Here is a 23429-nt window from a genome sequence, read left to right on the forward strand (position 1 = left end):
TTGCTGTGGCATTTTAAAGAAGTACAAGTGATGCTATCATCTTGTAGTAAGTAGACTCAACCTCTAGTTACCATGAATAGAAAAACATTTTAAATTCTCGTTGTCATGAATTGAATATAGTGCGACCATTATACACTAAAAAAATCGACTCTTTTTACGGACGCGTAATTGCCGCGAAATTCCGATTTTCAAATTCGTTCGCTTCTTCACACAGAGTATGGTTGCAATAATTCCACCTCGATTCTAAGTTGCTACTTGCGAGAAAGGTAAGGTGTGTTTTTCAAGTGGGTTCCCTAAGGAGATCAATCTGGATAAGACATCTGCCGAACCACCAACACTAACGGAGATGTTATATCATTTACCTTAAAAAATGTTCTACTCTTATTGCAAAACTTACTTGCGAGTCTGTGACCCAAAACCGTGAATCGAGTTGTCTTATATGTACTTCTGAGAACCTGTATTTGTATCACAATTAATTACAATAATACGATTTAAGTAATACGAGCGTATTAATTTAATTTAGACACCTTCCCACAAGGACACAGAGTTTTGTTACAAGATACAAATTTACATAACTCTACAATATTAAACAACAAATACTTAGGTAAAAGCATTCAGACACAGACTTCATTGCTACACATTTTGAGTCAGATTATAGAATCCACTTTTCATTACCTTGATTCTCTATTGGGAGAATTTTCAGTTGATTACAATATCTTTGTCAAGAATGATGCGATATTTGGGTCATGTCAAGTTTGTTCAAGGATTGGTTTAGTTTCTCCAAGTGGTCTTATTTACACTCAGTTGGGACCCATGGCACGTGGCACAATGATTGCAAGCTCATTATCCATGGAGCCCATTAAAAAAAATACCCAATACACCAAACATTTACAAACATAATAGGGAACTTTTGTTGACATAGCTTCTATAATTTCATTAGAAAGAATAAAATCTGAAACTTTTATATTGAATAAATATTGCTCTTCGGAAGTTGGATTGATAACGGTACAATTATATTGAAACCACGTTAATTCATTATCTTCCGTCTACCATGGATGGATAAGACCAATCTTTCAATGGTTGAAAGGTTCGTTTCACAACAACAGGTGACACCCATTTGACAAGATAATATGGACCACCAGGCTTGTCATTGGTGCCAGATTTCCTCGCTCCCCCGAACCATTGCTGTGCAACGACGGATCCTGTTGATTTATCATTTATATACAAGTTTCCAGTAGCATTACGCAACACATCTTTTGCCTCGTCAATAACAGTTCTGAAAATATATATGGTAGTTGTTTATTGTCATGGGTCTGACAGCTAGAAAGTACAAGAGTCACACATAATTACTTTTCTCAACATTCAAAATCTTTCAGGGAACCGTTATAAAATGCCAGATCTAACTATTAGGACAGACTGATAAATATAGCAATAGCTGCTGGGGTTTCACATGTTTTTATTGATATAGCAGACTGAAATTTCAAACTTCCAATTATGATTCAAAATGAGAATTTCTGACAGAAAATAAAAAAGCTTCAGGTTGAAGAATTCATTAGGCAATTAAACAAGGCTTGCACATGTCAGTTTTTATGATCAAAATATTTTTCCCAGTGTAGGAAGCTGGTGCTAATGATGTACGAGTCTCTTATACAAAACTTCCAATATTTAAATCTACTAACAAAGTAGCAAGTGGACTTACTCATCGTCGCAAAATATAGATCCGGTTAGAGCATATGGTGAAGTACTATCAATTAACTTTAAAACATCTTTGTAATCGGAGTCTTTGTAAACATAACATGTGAGAACAGGCCCAAAAATTTCCTGTTAATAATGAAATTTGGATGAGATATATAGAAATGAAGTGTTTCGTTCAAGTATGCAGGCAGGTTTTTTTTATAATTGATTTTACTCTCCTCCTTGTTCCTCGAACATACAGAAAGGCCGATTTACTTCCATCTGACGTTTTATATATTAGTGGCCAGCAAATATGGGTCTAACATTACATATATGTTTTCAGCCTGATGAAGTAGGATAGGATTTTACATATTTATCCCGAGAAGAGTCGATAAGACGGTTTAACCATATGACGTTCCATGGCCTCTCGTCCGGTTAACATTCCATGTTGGGTATGGGATTAGTTGTTTTCGGATGCCGTAACCGACCAGTGGTTACGTGAACCACCCTACGGCGGCGAGGAGTTCTCGCACATAACCATCCCCGCATGCCACGCAGAGTAATTAGAGGTGCAGTGGCGAGCGTATTCCTAACCTTTAGCACGATGAGCCCCACCACCGTGCCAATTATAGCCCGGTCGCAAACTGGCCACGGTATGGCGGTTGCACACCACTGCATAAGGTACAAAAGGTCTTGATTTAAATAAGAAACTCTTGATCTGTTGTTAGAGAGTTTTATACAGAGGAGAAAATGTTACTAAAATCTTGAACACGGCCATTGAATATGAATGAAATTTCTAAGTATTATTGAAAACGAACCTCTTTCATGAGTTTTTCATCTGGATTTTTAGACAGAAGAATCGTAGGTTGCACAAAATAACCTTTTGAATCGTCACAAGTTCCGCCTGCTAATACTTCAATATCAGGTGATTGATGAGCGTGTTCAAGATAAGAACGAATTCTCTCAAACGAGTTTCCATCGATCACGGCTGAGCTGAAAACACTGAGATCTGATGGCTGTAAGAACAGAAAAACAAAACTAGAATTCGGTTGGAAATCGATGACTTATCGATCGAAGGTTAGGGGATCCCCCAAAACAGTGGTCTTACTCCATAGTGACACCGTGTGTCCCATCACAAATTAATTAATAACTCGCTAATTATACGACATAATCCATCCAAAATCAATAGGCTTCTGATCCGAGCTAAGATGAATGCACATGCCCAATGTGGTGCAGATTGAACCTCGCTTTCGTGAGATATCGCGTGCATCTAACACACAGACATACAGACAGACAAATACCTATCAACATACTTACCGATCAAGATCGATAAGTAAAAACAAAGAATTTTCCATGCATAAAGGATGTTATTTTAGCAAACATATAAACAGGTCAAGATTTCATGATAACTCTATTTTAATTCCTGGGTCTAGCCCAGGGGTTCCCGAGAAGATTTCCAGGGGTACTTGGATGGCAGTCGAGTTTTTTCGTGTTGCTGTTTTTCAATATCCTACATTACTACAAAAGGAAAATGGGTGCCGGGTGCCCATTGAAACTAGATGCCAATTGGAACGTATATTTTCCCTGATCTTGCGTTGTTGTGATTGTGTCGCAACAATGTGAAATTCACGGCTTTGCAGGCAAACTGTGAAATTTCCAAAGACAATGTGCTGCGAGCATCGGAGAAAGTGATTATGCTTATTGAAACTTGGGAGAGATTTTAAAAATACATTACGGTAGTTAGGTGGAGGACAAGGGCAATAATTTCAACACGAAGATTTAATTTAGTTACATCTGGTCAATAAATTGCTGTTGCAACAAATTGTTAATCAATATATCAAAACTTTGTCCGGTGTCTGATTACCGGGGGTTCACGTTGATTGTTTCGTGGCTCGGGGGGTACCTGACAGAAAAAAGGTTGAGAACCCCTGGTCTAGCCCTTCTGATTGTTTAAAAATAGACGATCTAATAATTGGATTTGCCGATACCCATAACAAAAGAATATAAAATTCATGAAGACACAGTAAAGGCACAATTTACTGCCAAACTGCAACTTGAGAGATGAAATGCTATTTTACCTCCAGAAACATGTTTTATCTAACACAGTAGTTTTCAAACGGTGGAGTGTGTCCCACAAAGAAAGCATGAAGTCAATTAAAAATAAGCATATTACTTAGATTTGATCTGTCCCGCCTTGTTTTGGATCTTCACATTTCTTTATTTTGGATATTTACATTCCATCCACGTATTTTCAACATGATTTTTGAATAAAACATACTTTCGCCTTACTATCCGCTATTTGTAGTTTATTGTCACTTGTCAGCTAGTTATTTTTAAGGTGGGACTTGACAAATTCTAGAAATAGGGTGCGGCTTAAAAAGTTTGAGAACTCCTGATCTAACATATTCAGAACAACTTACATTCCCTATTTTTAATTTCTTCTGCGCCTCAACAAGAGCTTCTTTTACTTTTGGCCACATAGATTCAGCAATATAGGCCCGAGAACATGCAGAACATTTTTGACCACTGTATTCAAAAGCTGAACGGATAGTTCCATTGACAATGCTGAAATGAAATTTAGAGTAAGTCTACATACATATCCAAATAATTGACATAACTCACTTTTAGAATAGCTAATATACTTATTAACATAGCGACCAGGATAGAAAAAAAGCTCACTTTTCGATATCTCCAGATTTTATAAAATGGAAATTTTTTCCTCCACATTCACCTCCCAGCCTTGGAAATGTTCTGTATTTGTGAAGATTTTCTCCTACTTGCTTCCACAAACGACTGAATGTCCTGAAAGAACATTCAACATTGAATATTATTCTCGAATATACATGTATCTAGCTATGAGTAGGCTCAATCGTTCTCAGGGCATTTTTGTGCTCTATCCCAGGGGTGTCAAACATGCGGCCCGCGGGCCTCGTGCGACCCCAAAGCACTTCCAATGCGGCCCTCGAACGCTTAACAATATTTATAATATTTTGTGAGTTTTTTTTATCTAAACTTAATACATTTTTTAAACCTTCTAATAAAGTGAAATCGATTATTCACACAGAAAACCACAATTTGTGAAAGTAGTTTTGGAAAATTAAATTTTTTTTGTTTGCAATTGAATACACCTCAAGCTAGCAAAAGATAACTTAAAAAAACACTTCAAGGATTAAATAAAATGCAAAGTACATGAAGAAGGTGGCATTTTTGAAAAAAATGGGAGTTGCAATATTTCTACATTTCTCAAAATTCTAAAGCACATTGTTTGATTTGTCACATTTCCATCAGTAGGCCTACAGTGAAAGAATACAATACAATATAGACATAAGTATAGAAGCTCAGCAGTCAATATGACAATTTTAAAGATCAACTTTGAACAAATTTTTTTATGTGTTTGTATATTACATATATATCATAATTATAAGGATACCTAGTTACTGAAAATCAATATATATCAATCATAGCTCAAGCGGTCCACGTATGCCACGTGATGGTAGGAAATGTCTAGTCTGAAAAGTCAGTCATTTGTTTGTTTACTGATCTATACATGCAATGATAAACGTAATATTTTTGTATTACTGAAATGAATCAAACATTCTCAACGATCCAGAATAATCGATGATCATGTGGCCTCTTTAATTAGAGTTGGCACTGTAAAATCATTTCAGCCTGATATTAGTAAGCCTGTGGCACAGAAGAGCTGCCAAACGTTTGCAAACGAACGAAAAAAAAAACAGTTTATTCTGTAGTATTTTTGTAAATTTTAGGCTTATATATTTAGATTAGGTACTTTTTGGTGTATGTATTATTCTTTTCTTATCAAAACTTTGTTCAAAAATGTTTTGGATAGTTGTACATAGAAATTTATGATTTTTTGTAATAAATACAGAAAATTGCAATAATATCGAAATGCAAAAATTAATATGTAAATGGCATTTAAATTCGAGAAGATTTTGCATTACAATATATGTCACAAACTATACCTTTTTAAAAATAGGCTTCAAGTATACATTATCAAAATATATCAAAAACTATTTGCGGTCCTTTGCACAATTCCCAAAATGCAATGCGGCCCTCGAAAACCCACGAGTTTGACACCCCTGCTCTATCCGATACTTTAACGAGTAACATTATAGAAATAGAACAATGCTTGAATATAAGGACATAAAAATGGCGTCTTTCTCAAAAGCAGAAGAAATGGGTACCAAAATTAATTCTGAAGACATATGAAAAATTATAACCATAGATTCATTATGTTCTATCTTAACAACGAAAAATGCTTAGTACTCTGAATGTGTAAAATCCAAAATTGATTCAGGACATATGTCATAAATGCTTCTCGCCTATATTTTTACATTTGATGATCACGATAATTCTGTTTATGAACATTGTGTGTAACTCACTGGACATTTCCTGTAAAGTTTATACCAGCGAGATATTAACACAAACACATTACTCATTGTAGCAAAAGCCACACCTCGTAAACGCTTCTCGCCTATATTTGACATTTTACGATTATGATAATTTTGTTTACAAAAATAGTGTATAACTCACGGGACACTCCCTGTAAAATTTATGCCAGCGAGATGCTCAGAAGCAGTAATTGTGTCACCAAAGGTTGGTCCATCAGCAGGCAAGAACTGTATAACACCAGGGGGTAGTCCACACTCTTCTAATATTTTGTAAACAGTCCAGTTTGACAACATAGCTGTGTCACTTGGTTTCCACAGTACAACATTTCCCTAAAAGGAAGATTGAAAGTAAGAATATATTCTAGGACAATAAGGGAACATTTTAAATTCAATAGCAATAAGACCTATTTTCCGGCTAATAAGCAGACTTCACTTTAAATGAGGATTTTTCCGTATTACCACCAAAGAGTCAGAAAAATTATGATACTTCTCTTCTTCAAGTAGGCTCTATTTTTATAGATTTTATTTTACTCATTGTTTACTTAGTTACGCGCCAAATGAGCTCTTTCTCTTTTTGATACGTTTACAGATGCATCAGATCATTGTCCAAGAAAGAAATGACAAAGAAGATATGAATTTTTCTTATCTCTTGGCTCGCATTAAAACAGTGAAAGTATATTTACCATCATTGCAGGACTTCCAGCTAAGTTTCCCCCAATTGCTGTGAAGTTGAAAGGTGATATAGCAGCAACAAATCCCTGTAGGATAAAACAAGCATGATACATAGGTCCTTACTATTATAGTAGCATCAAAAATTTGAAACGTTCATGCAATGTCGAACTAGATATATTCTGTTCACTTCAAAAGCAGTATCTTCTCGTTTCGAATAAACATAACCCATAAAAGAAGAATTTGGAAACCTTACATTAGTTTTCAAGAACCATAAATAGATCAAGACTCAAGTATAAACAAACATAGCAGCTTTCTGTTCAAACAAATAATGTATTGGTTGTCTCCTGTCTCTCTACGATAGAATAAAACATTTTTGACAGTTTTAAGTTTTCTCAATTAGCATATCTTGTTTGATAGAATGTTAACTTTACTTACTTCAAGGCCCCTGTATTCTGTGGTATTCGTATATACATCTGGACTTGGACTAATAGGTTGTTCTTGAACCATATCCAGGGCATATTTTGCATTAAATCTGAAGAAATCCACCAACTCCGGACCGGCATCAATCTCTGCTTGTATGATACTTTTACCCTGGAAAATGAATTCATAAATAAAAAGTAAGCTAATCTATAATCAAATATAAAAGTGAATTTGGGTTATGTTAATTAATTAATTGACATTAGTCGGTATTTGTGTCTTCGTTTATACATTTCCAAGGGATAACCTCTGTTGGCTGTGATCTCTCACCCATTTATTGTTAGTGTACTTATCGGACCAAAAAACCTTTATACCCAAGTTTTTTGACAAAAACTTCAGTTATCTGGGATTCACTACTTCAAAGCTGTTCCCTGATTGTATAGGCATGAACTGCTTTACTAAGTCTCGTGTCAATTGGTATTTATCTATGATTTTACAATTTATTTATATCTTTCAGTATCTCCCCATAACTTCGCTCACAAACAGGGATGGCCATTTCCGAATACTAAACTATTCCGAATACATTCTAAAATAATGTTTTCGAATCTGGAATTCCGAATACATTCTAAAATCGAAAATAACACATTTTTGTTTTAGTTTATTAAAACCCACTAAATCAGGAAATAAGCATCAATAGAAATATCAGAATGAAGCCACAGACCAACAGTATATGTACACAAAGTAATTGATAGTTTATAGCTATTAATAAAAAATAATAGCAACTTGTGACACAGTCAGTTTATTAAAATTATTCACTTTGTACAAATGACCATATGAAAAGATAGCCAAGGAGTTGTCTGATGCTTTCTATCATTGGTATCATGATATTACGATAATAGTCGAGTCTATTGACAAAAATACTACTTGCATTCAGATAATTGTGTATATTTTCTGAGAGTAATTAAATTTATTGGCAATACAGGCAACAACAATCGAAAATCCATCATGCCTTTAAAAATTCTAATATTTAAGCCTTGAGTATTCTACTACCTACCAGTATATTTGTATATAAATTTATGTGAACCATATTGTTATTATGTGTAACATATAGTTGTGTTTGGAGTTGGAAATAAATTAGTAGAGAATAGATGACCACCACTGCCAGCGCGCAGCCAGGATTTTCGAAATCGGAAATTCCCATTGCCGCCTGTAAGACCCACCGCGATTCCGCACTTGTTAAAAGAGCCGTCTTGTCAGCGTATAATGATCATTCTGTTAGGTAAAATATTCAATCCATGACAACTACGAGATTCTAAAATATCTTTATATATTAATTTAATGTGTCCAACATAACTCGCGGTTGCTTCTTCTTACGTCAAAAAAAAAAAACATTACTATTCGGTCCACGGCAATCTGTGACCGAAAATTACGAGATAAACTGCCTGATGTATTTAATTTTAATATGTATTTTTGCAATCTTGCCAACTCGTTATCGCCGTTAGAAAAATCTCAAATATTTATATAAATTCATGTTAAGTGTAGAGAATAATTCATTTCATACAATGAATATACATATAAAGTTTAGCAGTAAATTAGAAATACATATTCATCGCCGCGATTATGCCACCTGTTAGAAGAGTCGACTTTTACAACAAATAATATAACAACGAATATATATTTTTCTGTTGTGCAAAGTGATGAATTCGTGACCGACACGGGCATATTTAAAATGTCTTGCTCTTATTAATTTAATTGTCTTCAATTTATCCTGCGGTTGCGTCGACAAAATAAAATCCTAACCACTCTTATATACCGTTGCAAACCACGGCCATAAAAATAAAAACGTGAGGTAAACTGTCCGATTAAGTATTGTTTTTATCCGTATTTTGCGAATTCGGCAAATATTCAGATGTACTTGTTAACAGTGACTCCGCTCGATCGAAATGCTCAGAGTAAAATATCTCAGAGTAAAATTTATTTCATCACAATAAAATTGATTGAATATACTTTAGATTAATTATATTATATACATCCTCACAACCAGGGAAAAAGTCGCGTTTCATTCAAACCTTGTATCGTGTTAACACGAAAATATTCGACGGCAATTTAAATGGATAATCAGGCAAATCCCGCCCTCAATTAGTGACGATATGTTTCTAAACGCCGACCAAACATAATGTGTGCCAGAGGCACACGAATTTTGCGATTTTCACTGCCTAGAAAAGCGTTTTTTAAATTTTCCCGGGCCTCAATAAAACTTATGTTGTTCACGGTTTTATTTTCAGTATTTTAAATTGCCGCTTTTCAATCAAAAAGTTGCGTTGTCTTTAGAAACTCGCCGCCGATGAACGTATTTACCAGATTCACAATTCCGTGCGCATACAAAAATAAAATAAATGTTATCGTTATCGTGGAACAAATTTGTGGAAAATTTTCGTTTCAGAGAAAATAACACAATCGTAAAGGCGTTTACGGGCCTAAATAACACGTTACGCTGATGAGTGATGAAAACAATCACGCGCAAGTTTTCTATCGAGAATGTTTTCATTCAACGGAAACATCTTGAAAACGGCGTCGAAAATGAGTGACGTCACACAAATATCCGATATTCTTATGAACTTGAATTCCGATATTCGAATGACGAGATATTCGAATACATTCGAATACTTTATTCGAATTGGCCATCCCTGCTCACAAAGATCAAATTCTATGACTAATGAAAATCTGTTGAATATAAATCATGTTACCTGTCCCGCCATTGTAGTAGCCAACACTTCTGCTCTTTTTTCTCCAGCAATTTTATCTGCTGCTTTCAAAAATATTTGAACCCTATCTTCAACTGGTTTTCTTTCCCATTCAGCCCGAACAGAAAGACAGTTTTCAATAGCTTTGTTTATGAGGTCAGAAGAAGCATAACAAAACTTTGCTATCTTTTGCTTGTGGTTATACGGCTGTAGAAAAACATAGACAAAATATGGTATAATGGTATATCTAGATATTAAAAAAATTATGTCAAATATGAAATAGCGATGAAAATAAAGCAAATGTATTCTGAAAGTATCCAACACATTTACATAACCTAACGCTGATTCGCTGAACATAAATAAAAAAAATTAAACAAAAGTGTGCACAGTTTATAATGAATAATCCCATCAAAGTGAAAATCAGACATAACAATAGATTTTATCTTCGTTATCTTTTCCCTGCTTTCTTTACAGTGCAAACCAGAAGGATAGGTTAGGATTTCACGGACTTAATCATAAGGCATACCACAGCCTCTCATCCAGTTACCAGTCTATATCGGGTATGGAATTAGTTAGCCAGATATTTATGAACTATTATTATGAACTTGAGCGAGTGGATGGTTGGAACATGAACCACCTTGAGGTGAGTCTAGCAATCCTCTCACATATAATCATCCCCTACAGGATTCAACTCATGTAAAGTAACGGGAAGTGCGATGGCAAGTGTATTCCTAACAGTTGGTGCAATTCGAACTTACCGAGACTTGATAATGAATGTCGTTTGTTTTAACATGTTCACCGCCAATAACAATAGGTATGTCTTCAACACGAGATTCAACTAATTTCAAAGCATCCAAAACATCTTGTCTTTCTTTTGATCCAGGAGTAAAGTCATAAATCGGTTCATTCTGAACTGATAGACTTCTCGCAGTTATTTGTAACCTTTCAAAAAGGAAAAGATTTTGAATAAAATGCTTAGCAAATATTTTGTATTGACCATTGCTGTATTAAAAAGTAAAATGTCAAGTATTGCCCTACTACTGTACAAACATTATTTAAGGATTGAACTATACACTCAATTATATCAGTATCAATTGGAAATAAACAGTAAAACATGTTTGGTTATAAATTCCGGGAGAAAGACCAGCAGCTATGAGAACTCAGGAATTGTTCTGTAACAACAAAAAATCTGCAGATACAGAGATATCTAATCTATCTGCACATAATTTAAATTTAGGAACTCGTACAAAGAAATTGACCAACTTGCTAAAGCACAAACAGTGGGAAATAGCATGAAAAAGACCATGGGATAACATTTTTTATATCTTTCGGTGAATATCTGTATATAGAAAAGTTGATGCAACAGCTTAATTCAGTAAGTACAGGTACCAAAAAAGCCGATACCTAACAGCTTTTACCAGAATGTAATAAATTGAGTACACAATGCCAGTCCTTCAGGTTTAGCAACTGTATGAAGTACGGTATCAGTGGCTACCGTAACTATCTGACTATCAACCGTAATAGAGTCCTTCAAACTATGCAAACTATCATCCAAGACACGCAAACAAGAACCCGAAATCGAACAGCAATTTCTCTCGTTTTCTAGTCGCAACGATCCCGATAGGAGAGACATTGCTAACGTTAGTCAGTTCTCTATCGTCGGCGCCGATGCCATTTCGGGCAATCGTACGAGTATTTGGCAAGCTCTATGATGTGATTTTGACGTCGCAGTGACGTAATTTTTGGATGGCGTAGTCAGGTTAGGGTCTCATGTAGTTTCGTACCTAACGTACTTCTAGTAGGCGTAGCATAACAATTTTCTCATGTGTTAATCGTAACCCCCACCTGACCACACCATCCAAAAATTACGTCACTACGACGTCACAGTGACGTAATAGAGCTCTTCAAACTATGCGAACTGTCATCCAAGACGCGCAGACGAGAACCCGAAATCGAACAGCCATTTCTCTCGTCGCAACGATCCTGATAGGAGAGAGATCGCTGACGTTAGTCAGTTCTTTATCGTCGGCACCGATGCTATTTCGGGCGATCGTACGAGTATTTGGCAAGCTCTATGACGTGATTGTGACGTTGTAGTGATGTAATTTTCGGATGGCGTAGTCAGGTGAGGGTCAGGATTGGCATGTCAAAAAATTGTTATGCTACGCCTACTAAAAGTACGTTAGGTACGAGTACGAAACTACACGAGACCCGCTCTGAGTGCAGGAGTGAAGCACTGGAACACTTCTCTCTTTATAGCAAATTTTTGGAAGCCTCAAAGTATATGTATTGATATTAAAAATTACGCACCTGTGTTGCTTTAACCCGGTAAATATTATCCTTCTTCCAGAAGACAACATTGCGCTATTCTGAATGCCGTACAGTTTAAACAAAACGTGTTGCACCGCGAACTGCTACACTCAAATGCAGATTCGGTCAATCCGCAAGGAAATCCGCTGTGTTGACAGTCCGTAGGTTTGGCTTTTCGCAGCCAATCAAATAATAGAAACGCGGAACGCCCATTTATCGGATCTGCTTCAACTGGGCCTCCCCCTCCTTTATGGGCCACAGGAATATTTTTAGGTGGGTTAGGAATCTATTAATAATTTGATTGTAGTAGCAATGAATTATCCTGCTGTTTTTTGCTACAGAGTGGTAGTTTTTATTCAAAGTAAGTGTCTATTTTGTTTTGTTTAGAACTTTTGTTTTTCTCGTACTTTTTCCTTTTAAAAAAATTTGGTGCAACTTAAATGCGTAACGAGAGAAAAAAAAACTGGCTCACTGGCTCGGACAGATTTTCTTGGACCAATGCCGGAGGTACTAATTATTTGACATGGAAACTTATAAAGATATTTTACAGCCACCAACAAAAAATTGAACCAATTGGCTTGGTTTAAAAATTACATACATTTGAATCATTTGTCGTGTATTCCAATTTTAGAAAAAATGTCAAAAATATTATTCCGCATGATGGTGCACAGGATTTTTGTTCCCATCTGTACTTTGGAGGATTATCACAAAATATTACGAGTTATGAATGTTGGTCGTACCGTCCAGTGGTTTTAATTAAGATGGATTATAGCCTAGTGAGATAAAAAAGTTTTTTCAGTTGTATTAAAAATAAACAATTGCGAGTTAAAAAATATTTATAAAACATGTATTTTACTAGAACTAAATAATCAGTGTTTTTCACATTTATCATTAATTGAACGTAATGCAGTCATACTTCTTCTGTGTACTGCAAGATATAAAATATGGTTAGAAAGTAATGCAGTTATTTTTGAAAATGTTAATCCAAGTGTAAATAGTGTCATAACAAGAATTAGAAAATCCCTTTTAGCAAGGAGAAATATAGAACAACTTAGACATAATCCTAGTTTTATAAAAGAACTAGACATAATTTGTAAGATTCTATGACTAATTGTATAAATTTTTATTTTTCTGCTATAAATTAAAAACATATAAATTAATGTATATTTACTGATAAACATGGGAAACTTTATCTGGAATCAACAATGGAATAATATGAATTGCTGGATAATACTGGATGATGTTTACGAATATATTTGTTTATTATATGTAACTATGTTCTATGATTATTATTTTTTCATCATTTATTTATTTTTACAAAACTGTTATGAATCCACAACGTGGACCTTTAAAAAAAAAAAAAAAAAGAGATAAAGAAGTTAGTGTTTTACAAAACTCGAATAGAATAGAAGACTTCAGTTTATACATATGTACTTAATTATTTGATTTGTTTGCAGGTCAAAAAATTATGCAGGTGTCAGTTCACACCGTTTTCAAAAATGTAGTTCTTAATGCTTGGAAAGAAAGATGGAGTGAACAGAAATGGACTTCAACAATGAGAAAATTACTACAGCCAGGGAATGTTGTTGACATGTTTCATATGGCTGATGTTCTCTTCTCTCAAGCATTCATCGGAAGCACACCTAATACAGTTCTTCTTAGTTATTTTAATTACGGACTCAAATCGGGGACTTTGTCTTATGCAGCTATATTGACTGCCATTTCTAAACATGAGGATCTTCAAAACACTGCTAGCATGGATTATACTTTGAATATACTCATGAAATATATAGAAAAACTAAACAAGGGACAAATTCTAGAAGACAGCATGGGCCTGTGCAAAGCTTTGCTTGTGATTTTGCAATGGCTTTTGAGAAATATTGAACAATATTTAAAAAGGGGTTCAGGAACTTCTGGAGTTGAAGCTGAGAATTTGCAAATTCAGAAAAACTGCTCAACTTTGCATTCCTTAACTACATTACCGAGAACTGCATCTCTTCTGACTATTGCAAGATTTGAGGAGAGCAGTGTTTGGAGCCATATTGAAACTGATCTCGCTGTAATTAAAAATGCTGCTGTTGGACATAACATGCAAAATGATGTTAATGTATCATGTAATAGTGTATCTCAACTTGCTCGCTGTAATACAAAAACATCTGCAGTATTCTGTTTGCCAAAAATACAAGGAAATGAATCTCATCATGGCATGTTGGTGAATATGTTTATCCTCCTAGAAGGTGAATGGAATAAAATGACTGATCCTGATACTTTAATTCAACAATTGCTGTTGCTCTCTCAACTTTGTGATCTCAATGTTTCAGAACTGTGTCTGGACTTGATACGAGCCTGTATGATGGGATTCTTAGGCAGCATTGATGGAGATAGGAAACACAAATGGTCATCTGTACTTTTTCTTTCACTTCCCCAACATCTTAAAAGACTTAAATCTGCTATTGTGTCAGGAAATGGTTCAGATTTTAAAAAGCTGTCTTTAGAAACAGATTTTGAAGATGCGACGGCAAGTGCTTTTTCAGAATTATTGCAATATGACAGTCTTCTAGATGTGTTAGACCAAATTACTGGAAATTGTGATTGCCTAAGTTGGCTCATTGATCGTTGCCTATCTTTCGGCATATTAAAAGAAGATGCTGCAACAGAGCTGAAAACACGAAGACTCAGCATGGCCAAAGTTTCATCACAGCATCCAACACACGCAGTAGAACCGAGCAAATTGATAAAATACGAGGCAACTGCCCGTCAGTTACTTTCAGTCATAGACACTTCTGCTGATTATATTTCTAAACAAGAAAATTTGCTTGCTACATTGAGTCAAATGTCAAGTAACTTTAATATTATCTTGGCAAGTGGCTCAATCACACACAATGTACAAAAGTTTGCTAAAAAATTAATATTGTTTAATGATGTTGTGAAATCCAGCACTGCCGAAGGCGGTAAAAGTGCACAAATGAGATGTCTTCTTTTTGATTTTACGCATTTTCTAGTCTGCCAAATTGCTGAACAGTATGGAAAAAACGTTGTTTTAGGATCTATGGCAGACATGGATTCTAGTAAATACTTTCTATACAACTGGATATCTGTTTACTGGCCTGATGATAGAGGTCAAATATTGAGAAATAGTAAAAGCGAACTTGATGTTGATGACTCTCGTATTAAAATGTATCTTGAATTGTTACAAAACAAAAGGGAACGAACTCAAGAACAATCGTGCAGTATAAAAAAATGGCATGAGATGTGCACCAATTTGCCAAGAGCATTCATCGAATTGGTAAAGGCATGGCAGTACAAAGTTGTGAGCAAAGCAGATGTGTTGGGTGCCTGTGATGTCATATGTAATATATTATCATTGTCTATCAGACTGACTTGTCTTGTTGAAGTAGCCAAATATGCTTCAACCGTTCCAAAACTATTCTGGAAGGAATTGAAAGAAGTCGTTGAAAAACTTTCAACGCATGGATTTATATCGCCACCCGGTCAAGAAATACATGCAGCAAAACGTACAAACATGTTTAAAGGTATATTGGAAGTGTTGATGCCAAATTCAAACCTACCTGGTGCACAGGATAACGAGCCTGTGAAATTTCCAGCTGATGTTCTTTCCGATTTAATAACAGAGTGCAGAGAGACAGGCTGGATAGGAAGAAATATGCTCTGTCGACTTGAAGCTGTTTTGAAGCGGTCCGGTGCCAAATGGTTTTGCCATCAACTTGTTTCACAGTTGTTGTCACAAACTCGCAAAGATATTGTTGAACGAACAGCTACTGTTGTGGGTGGAATATTTTTGTTAGATGTTGAGAGTTTTGTCATTTGCTTGTTAAGACACGAAATTCCGCACTATTTGACTGATGAAGCTGATCACATGATTCTCTCTGCTCCTGCAGGAAATGTTTTAGCACAGCTTGCTGTTAGCTGTCTTGCTATAGTTCTTCATAATATATCTTTACAACAAAAAGCTTGCCTTTCACAAAAAACAGCAAAAGAAAAGCTATCGCATCAACTTCTAATGTCTGGAAAAGAGTCATTGGCTTCTCATCAAGTACATTTCCAAGATGAAGTCGGACCCACTAAGTTGCGAAGACTTTTCAGTTCGACTGCAGAGCATGATTTGGCAGCAAGTGCGTTTTCATCTATACTTGGCCGCGAAAATTCTGCCACAGCTCAGTCTAAGCATTCTCATGTAAGAGAACCAGTATTGAGAGCACTTAGTTACGCATTAGATATTATGAATATGTCGCTTGCTGAACGACAACCCGGTCCTCATATTGACTTTGCAGTTTACTTCGTATATCTGGCATCACTGTGTGGCGAATTGGTTTCTCAAGCTGTTTTGCAGCTGATGCCATTAACCATGGTCACAGAACTGGCTGCTATGGCTAGTGATGGCACTTTCAAAATTTCCAAGTTTGATAAAGAATTTGATAGTTTTAATTTTGTGTTATCTGTATCTGACCTTGGCCACACTTTCAGCAGAAAAGTGGCTGCAAAGGCAATTTGTCAAATGGTTCTTCCCGAATAAGTCGATCATGTTGGAACATGCTCTTTAAAATATATATGATATCAAAGAATATAAATGGCTTGTGTTTCGAGAGTATATCTGGTTTCAAGCCCTAAATCTCAGCGCAGTTTAAAATATTTGACATGTCATCCCAATTTGAATAGATTTTACATATTTATCCCGGGGAGAGAAAGCCGGTTGGACCATGACCTCCCATCCGTTTACCAGTCCATGTCCGGGATCTTGCATCTAGCATTGTTACTTATCGATCTCTAGATCGGCAAGTATGTTGATAGGTATTTGTCTGTTAGATGCACGCGATATCTCACGAAGTCGTGGTTGAATCTGCTCCAAATTTTGCATATGCATTTATCATATCTCGGACCAGAAGCCTGTTGATTTTGGATGAATTATGTCGTATAATTAGCGAGTTATTAATTAATTAGTGATGAGACACGCGGTGTCACTATAGATTCATGAATCGAAACCGCAGTTTCGATCGATAAGTCTTCGATCTCCGATCAATATTCTTGTTTGCCAGTTATTGGTTTCAGATGCATGGACTTAATTGTGCAGCAAGCTGTAACCGACCAGCGATTATGTGAACAATCCAGCAACGGCGAGGAGTCCAGTCTCACTCTCGCATATAATTATTATTATCATAGGGATGCACACTCGTGAGAGGTGCGGTGGCGAGCGTATTACCAACGCTTAGCACGAAGCGCCAATCGACTGACTGCACTTTCATTTTGAAGGGGGAAGGCCAGAAATGGTGACGTTTTGTGGTGATCGCAATCGATCAAATGACCGCACGAGCATCCAACGCTAATTTTCTTCATATCGTTTCAATAGATCACGTGGTAGATTCAACGAGTTTCTTTAATAAACGAAGTTGAGAAGAGTGGCAGATAAATATTTTGACTCAGCCTAACATTGTGCTGAGCTATATTTTTCGATGTTAAAGCGTGTATTCTTCCATTAATTTAAAGTTTAAACCAAAGCCAATCTGGCCCAGGAGTATGCATCACAAAAATGCACTAATCCTTTTTTTGGACTTTTTTTTCTGAAATAATATCATCAACTGTCTTCGGAAGTGTTTCAGTTTTTTTTCTGTAAGCAAAACCAGTCACGAAAAAGCTAGGATAGAATACAATAAACTGCCAGTACTTTTTCTCGACAGTAGCTGTAATATTTTAAAGCTAAATTGTGTTTTTGAAGAAGTGTACTCGCTTACAAGCTCTAAATTGTTGGGAATATTAGTTATTCGGACAACAAACTCACGAAAACTCTCTCAAAATGAGCATCAAAAATTTTACCGTCGCGGCCTGCAAGTATAAAAGTCGATATGCCAATCGAGAGGGTTAGGGGCAGGGTCATTTTGCAATTGATTATATTTTACTAATTGATTCAACTTTATAACAGCCAGTACAAAGGACGTTTGATCAAATTATGTATTTGGCCAAGTAAGGTCTATACAAACATACACACGCAATGCAACATATAGAATAAATTCACTTCCAATGTCTCAGAACTACGAAGCTGTATGCTCTTCAACTTTTTAGTTTAGGGAGGTGTTCTCAAATTTAGCGGTGGTTAATATTTTGCTATTCCCGATAAAACTATTTGTAACCCATAAAAACGTGTTATGTATTTGACTGACCATATACGCGCCAGGTTCTAGGTACACTTACAATCAAATACAATGTGTTTGAAATTTCAGGCTGGGTGTTCAGCCTCTGTAGGGGGTGTAGGGAAATCACTGTAACGAAGTGAGATCCGCCATGAGGTACATGACGCCTGCATTTCGAGTCGGATTGTTTTAGTACAATTTGGAAGGGCTTTATCGCTATAGATATTTGAAATCACGGCCAAGGCTGTAGGTTAAAATAAATACCGTAACTCCCCGCGTGGTATTTGCACCTGAATATAGTGTGCAAAACGAGTCACATATACCTCAAACTCACCCATCCGAATTATTTATATCGTTGTGAAACTCTAGCGTCTCTGCCTAGTAGAGCGCCCGAGAACAGCAAATTACGTTTTGCATTCATAGTTCCATATTGAGTTTTAAACCTCCGGCCCAGTGACCAAGTCTGTTATCCGTAAGTAAGGATGCCAAGTATGAGTACTTAAAAGTATTGGATTCTTATCCGATTCCTAAATTTTCGAATCCGATTCTCGATTCCTCGACATATCTTACCGAAAACACATACCCACCTAAGCAATACCATATGAAATCAAACAAGAGCACGATGTTCAAATTTTGGACTGCCAAGAAGGCCGGAACTAAGTAGTATGGGTATCCAATCTGTCACAAGAGACAAAATCGCACACAAAAAAACGAATCCCTCGGAACCCACAGAGATTTTAAAATAAATAAACGTTAAAGCCTTCTATCGAAATCAAAGACTAACATACCAATCGAAATATTATATATAGTGAAGTGAAGTTTGCGTCGTCGCAGCAACTAAACATAGCAGTGAAGCAGTTTATACAAATATGTGAAGAAATTGCCACAAAACTTTACACATTTATTTCAATCCAAGTTTTAACCTCGAGAATCGAATCCGGACTCATTTCCGCCATCTCTATCTGTAAGTGGCCCACTTAGGAAGGTAATACCTCTGCTGTATACGAATTAAATTGAAAAACCTTGAAGGGATGGGTGTGAGAATGGGAAAGTCTGAAGAATGGCGGTTTTGGTGATGACTATTTTTTGCTGCCGCTGTATTTGACATTGGGATTCCGGTAAATTGTCGGGAAAATTTGGACGTGTTTTGGTTCCGGTCTGGGCACAACGACAATACTGCACGATCGACGCCAAGTAGGCTATCGAGCCTTGTTGGTGGTGGATGACCTCGGTCCTATCTTAAATTTGGCCTCGTTCGCATGACTACGAGATTGATGCGTTGTGCTTGATACGAAATGCATTGCTGAACTAGCAATAAATCCCACTCTTCTGAAACCCTATTCTGCGGCTTACACAATTTGTCTGTTTTTACCACCGGACAGTAGACGGTGATTTCTCAACCTTTCTTCCATCCTCATTTATTTGTCAAGCCCTCCTGAAGTATCTGAAGCATTGCTATCGACTTTCAGTGAACTTTGTCTACGATGTGACTAGCCTTTTCTGGATACTTCTCACCAAAAAATGCATGATTATGTCCATGATTTATTTATATGTATGCTCGTACAATGTATTTGTATATATTAGCATAAAAATCTCATGAAGTCAATTCTCTAACAAATAGTAAATAGATAAACTACAAAATATCCGGATAGTAAAGATTATAGATATCCGAACTAACCCTATTTCCTACTTACTCCACTAGTTCAGCGAGAGAGGGTGAACTACTATATTGTTATGTCTTATTGATCATTTTTTCATACGTCCATTTAACATCTAACGCTAGCTGCATTGCCGTTAAATTATTCAAAATGTCGAAAAGAAACGTTTTCCAATGAGTTGAATTCTACCAAGCCTTTTTTTATGTTTTATAAATAATAATAATTAGAAGCATTGACATAAACTAAATTTATTCATTAAGCTGAATCAGCATCGTAGTTGTCGTTGCTCGAAGACCTTTCGAGGTGTGCAACTACTAGAAAAGCTATCTTAAATAAAGGTGCAGCCCGTGGCTTCACCCCGTTAAATGTATATGGCCCTCCTGTAATAAAGGTTGCACACCCCTGGCTTAGAGTCTTAGCCTCTACACATGACATCTTTCCTACTTGCGAATTTAGAACCGGAAACCATTATTGTGATACAAGGCTGGACTAATTTTGTCCTAAGATATGTCCTAAGATATTGTAAATATATATTCATTGAATAGTGTGAAGTGTTTTTTTTTTCACAACATTTTAGTGACAGATTTTCCATTGTTCAGCACGAAATGCTATTTTGCGAAGTGCTTTTTATTTCACTTTTTAAATAAAAAAATTGTGTATAATAGAATATAGATTAATATTGATTGTGTACTTCGTACGAGGGATTGTGTTTGTGCGATCAAAGGTTTTCATATGTATCACAATGCCTTTCCAAAGCACGGTTACTTTATACCCAAGAGTAACTATGCGTAGCGACCTGAAAAGTGCTTAAACTATAGTTTTTCGCAGGTATGTTATATCTACATCGGCTTAATCGGCTTTTGCCACGCCCAAATAGAATGAACAGTGTTTATGTATATCCAGAAAAGACCTATTAGCTAACATCATGCCATTTTAAAACCTGTCATAGGCAATAGGAATCAGTGAAGAGACTCAGTTTAGTCACTAAACTTTACTTAGTGTATGTAGAAAATATGGAATTTGCCGCGAAACAGTCGCGAACGACTTTACAAATAGACAATGTTTTTTCACCCTACAAATGTTTACCCGCATAGCATATCATAAAAATACCAAAAAAACGAACAATTGACATTTCGTTTTTTAGGCGTGTTAGTAAACAAGTTTTAAAAAATCTGCAATATACTATAAGTTAGGCTTCAGATATCAGACTTTGATATCAACATTTTAAAATGGTAGGTGTTTAAATGTTTTAAATTAAAATGATGTTAAATAACATGTAAATCAATTTTCAAGCGTCAGTTGACTAAAACACTAAAGATAAGCACATAAAGCATTTTTCATGGTGTCAAGGATCGGAGAAAAATTTATTCTACCGGAATACCGTATTGTTCTTAAAGGACCTTTAATTTAACTGTTATCGCTTCTTGGCTTCCGTTTGGGTTATAATCTAAGTGTAATCTAAATACTGTACAACTGTCTTGTTGCATACTAACGTAAACATATTTCTGCAACGTTTCCCTTGAACGAAGTTTTCCTTGTGTTGGTGTGAGGCGAGCAACTGTATACTGTACTCCTGCTGCAGCATCTTTATAAGCGTTTATATGCATACTTACATATCCACGAGCGCAAAGACATAGGGAGAGATAAGTAGTTAGGACTTGGAACCACAGAAACCAAATCGATAGCGTAAGATCGTTTTGAGTTAGTTTTATACAGTATTGTTTCATTGCACTTTCAGTTTGTGACGTAACGTAACAGGCGACGCGAAAAAGGGAATATCATACTCGGAAGGCGAAAAGCCATACCTGTATCATTGGGGTGGGCCTAGCTGCAGTTTCAATTGCTTACAACAAAAAAGAAGTCTAGTTATTGGAGGAATCATTATCGAAAAAACCTCATCATGGCACAAGAGTTCCGATTGCCCACCATACTGTTTTCTGTTTCCCGTGCCAGGCTGTGTCGTAACCGTGTCATCGCAGTACATTTGCTAGAGTCTACTTAGACTACCCAAAAGTTGATAAGAAACTTAAATTTTAAGTTGTCACAAAACCGACATCTATAGCCATAGGAAGGAGCATCGATTGTCAACAATGTCACAGTATATTGTACCTGTACCATTCTTAAAAGAACCTCAAACTGCTGAACTGTTATTGCTCTTTGACTTCCGCGTGGTTTTATCCGTTTCATATTTATTTGTGATTGCTGCACAAAACAATTTTTATGTTTCTTATATTTGTAACTGTAAAGTATATTAATACTGCTACTGTTCTCATTCGCCCGTTTTATTATCATATGGCGTGGGGATCTCACCAAGACTCGTTTTTATTTTAATTAACCTTATGCGTGTGACACCAGGCACGCGACGTAACTGTACTTCTGGGATGGAAATACGCAAAATATAGTTTATTATAGGTTAACACTGCGAAATTGACAAAAATGCATTTTTTTAGACTTTCACCAGTAGATATTTGATTTAATTTATATTCAAATACTCTTAATTATGAATGGATTGTTCAGAGACGGTGCAGGTTACTAAGATTATTAATTGTTAAATCGCGTCTTATAGGAAATAAGATGAATCAGAATACTGACGCGCGTATTATATTTGTTCGCTGTAACGTGATGGCCGACTCATGATCCACGCATAAATCGTGGAAAAAACAATGTGATATAACTATGGATTTTGTATTAGCTATCGTCTATTGAGCTAAGATTTTTCGAAAATACCACGGCGATTTGGAAAGTCCAATTTGCATTGATACCTAAGAAAGCTTGGTGTCTGCAATAATTAGTTTCTCTTTTTTCTGAATCAGAATGGCTGTTAATGGTACATAGATGGCTATAATGCCTGAATTGGTACAGAAATAGATTGGGACAAAACTGAGAGACCATACACATTGGAATATTGCGTAAAGGATACGTCCTAAACCTGATTAGTTATGCAACTTGGAGCCAATTACAAAATACGCCAAGTAACGCCGGCATTGGCATGTCGTATCAGTAGATAGTTAGATGTTGTCCCGGCGCTTATTTATAGCTCATTTCCAAGTCCTCTCGGTTTATGGAGAAATTTAAGATGTTTTGGCATTATTTCAAAGTTGCTACTAACGAATTATCATAGCAAGTGGATTATTGTAAGTTAGATTCATATTATCAATAAGATGGGCCGAAAGTTCCCAGTACCTGTCGACGCTTGACAGCTAAGGCATCGTGATTTCAAAATAAAAGGTTAAAATCTGTAAGATTATCTCAGTAATTCTGTAGTTTGAATAAATGCTAATAAACTGCCATACCACCTGAGTAGGCAAAAAGTTTATCCATTAAGCGCGGATCCGTATCCTGCGATTTGTACGTTAGCATGTTGAGAGCGTTGTTAACAAATACTCGAGTAGATGTCGG

The 23429-nt window shown here is 36.0% G+C and overlaps 2 protein-coding genes across 2 annotated transcripts; one reads left to right on the forward strand and one right to left on the reverse strand.

Annotated features, from left to right (window-relative positions):
- Positions 1–883: 883 nt before the first annotated feature.
- LOC120342423 (delta-1-pyrroline-5-carboxylate dehydrogenase, mitochondrial-like) lies at positions 884–12473 on the reverse strand. Its single transcript, XM_078110595.1, has 11 exons — positions 12230–12473; positions 10678–10861; positions 9923–10126; positions 7194–7349; positions 6770–6844; positions 6229–6416; positions 4354–4476; positions 4095–4239; positions 2493–2690; positions 1700–1821; positions 884–1276 (listed from the first exon to the last, which is right to left on the reverse strand). Exons 1-11 carry the CDS (start codon positions 12277–12279, stop codon positions 1036–1038), a joined length of 1686 nt encoding a protein of 561 aa, XP_077966721.1. The 5' UTR covers positions 12280–12473; the 3' UTR covers positions 884–1035.
- LOC120342105 (mediator of RNA polymerase II transcription subunit 24-like) lies at positions 12403–16818 on the forward strand. The gene is made up of 2 exons (XM_078110594.1): positions 12403–12502; positions 13687–16818. The coding sequence occupies exon 2, from the start codon at positions 13698–13700 to the stop codon at positions 16761–16763; it is 3066 nt and encodes a 1021-aa protein (XP_077966720.1). The 5' UTR covers positions 12403–12502; positions 13687–13697; the 3' UTR covers positions 16764–16818.
- The last annotated feature ends 6611 nt before the right edge of the window (positions 16819–23429 follow it).

The sequence above is a fragment of the Styela clava genome, chromosome 3 (assembly GCF_964204865.1).
Source record: "Styela clava chromosome 3, kaStyClav1.hap1.2, whole genome shotgun sequence".
Taxonomy (NCBI): domain Eukaryota; kingdom Metazoa; phylum Chordata; class Ascidiacea; order Stolidobranchia; family Styelidae; genus Styela; species Styela clava.

Bases quoted from the DNA above. Each gene is read 5' to 3' on its own strand.
- LOC120342423 (XM_078110595.1), bottom strand. From the start codon at position 12,279: ATGTTGTCTTCTGGAAGAAGGATAATATTTACCGGGTTAAAGCAACAC. The intron at 10,862-12,229 runs GTGCGTAATTTT...CCTTTTTGAAAG, and splicing joins ACCGGGTTAAAGCAACACAG to GTTACAAATAACTGCGAGAA. The intron at 7,350-9,922 runs GTAACATGATTT...TTCATTTTCCAG, and splicing joins CTACTACAATGGCGGGACAG to GGTAAAAGTATCATACAAGC.
- LOC120342105 (XM_078110594.1), top strand. From the start codon at position 13,698: ATGCAGGTGTCAGTTCACACCGTTTTCAAAAATGTAGTTCTTAATGCT.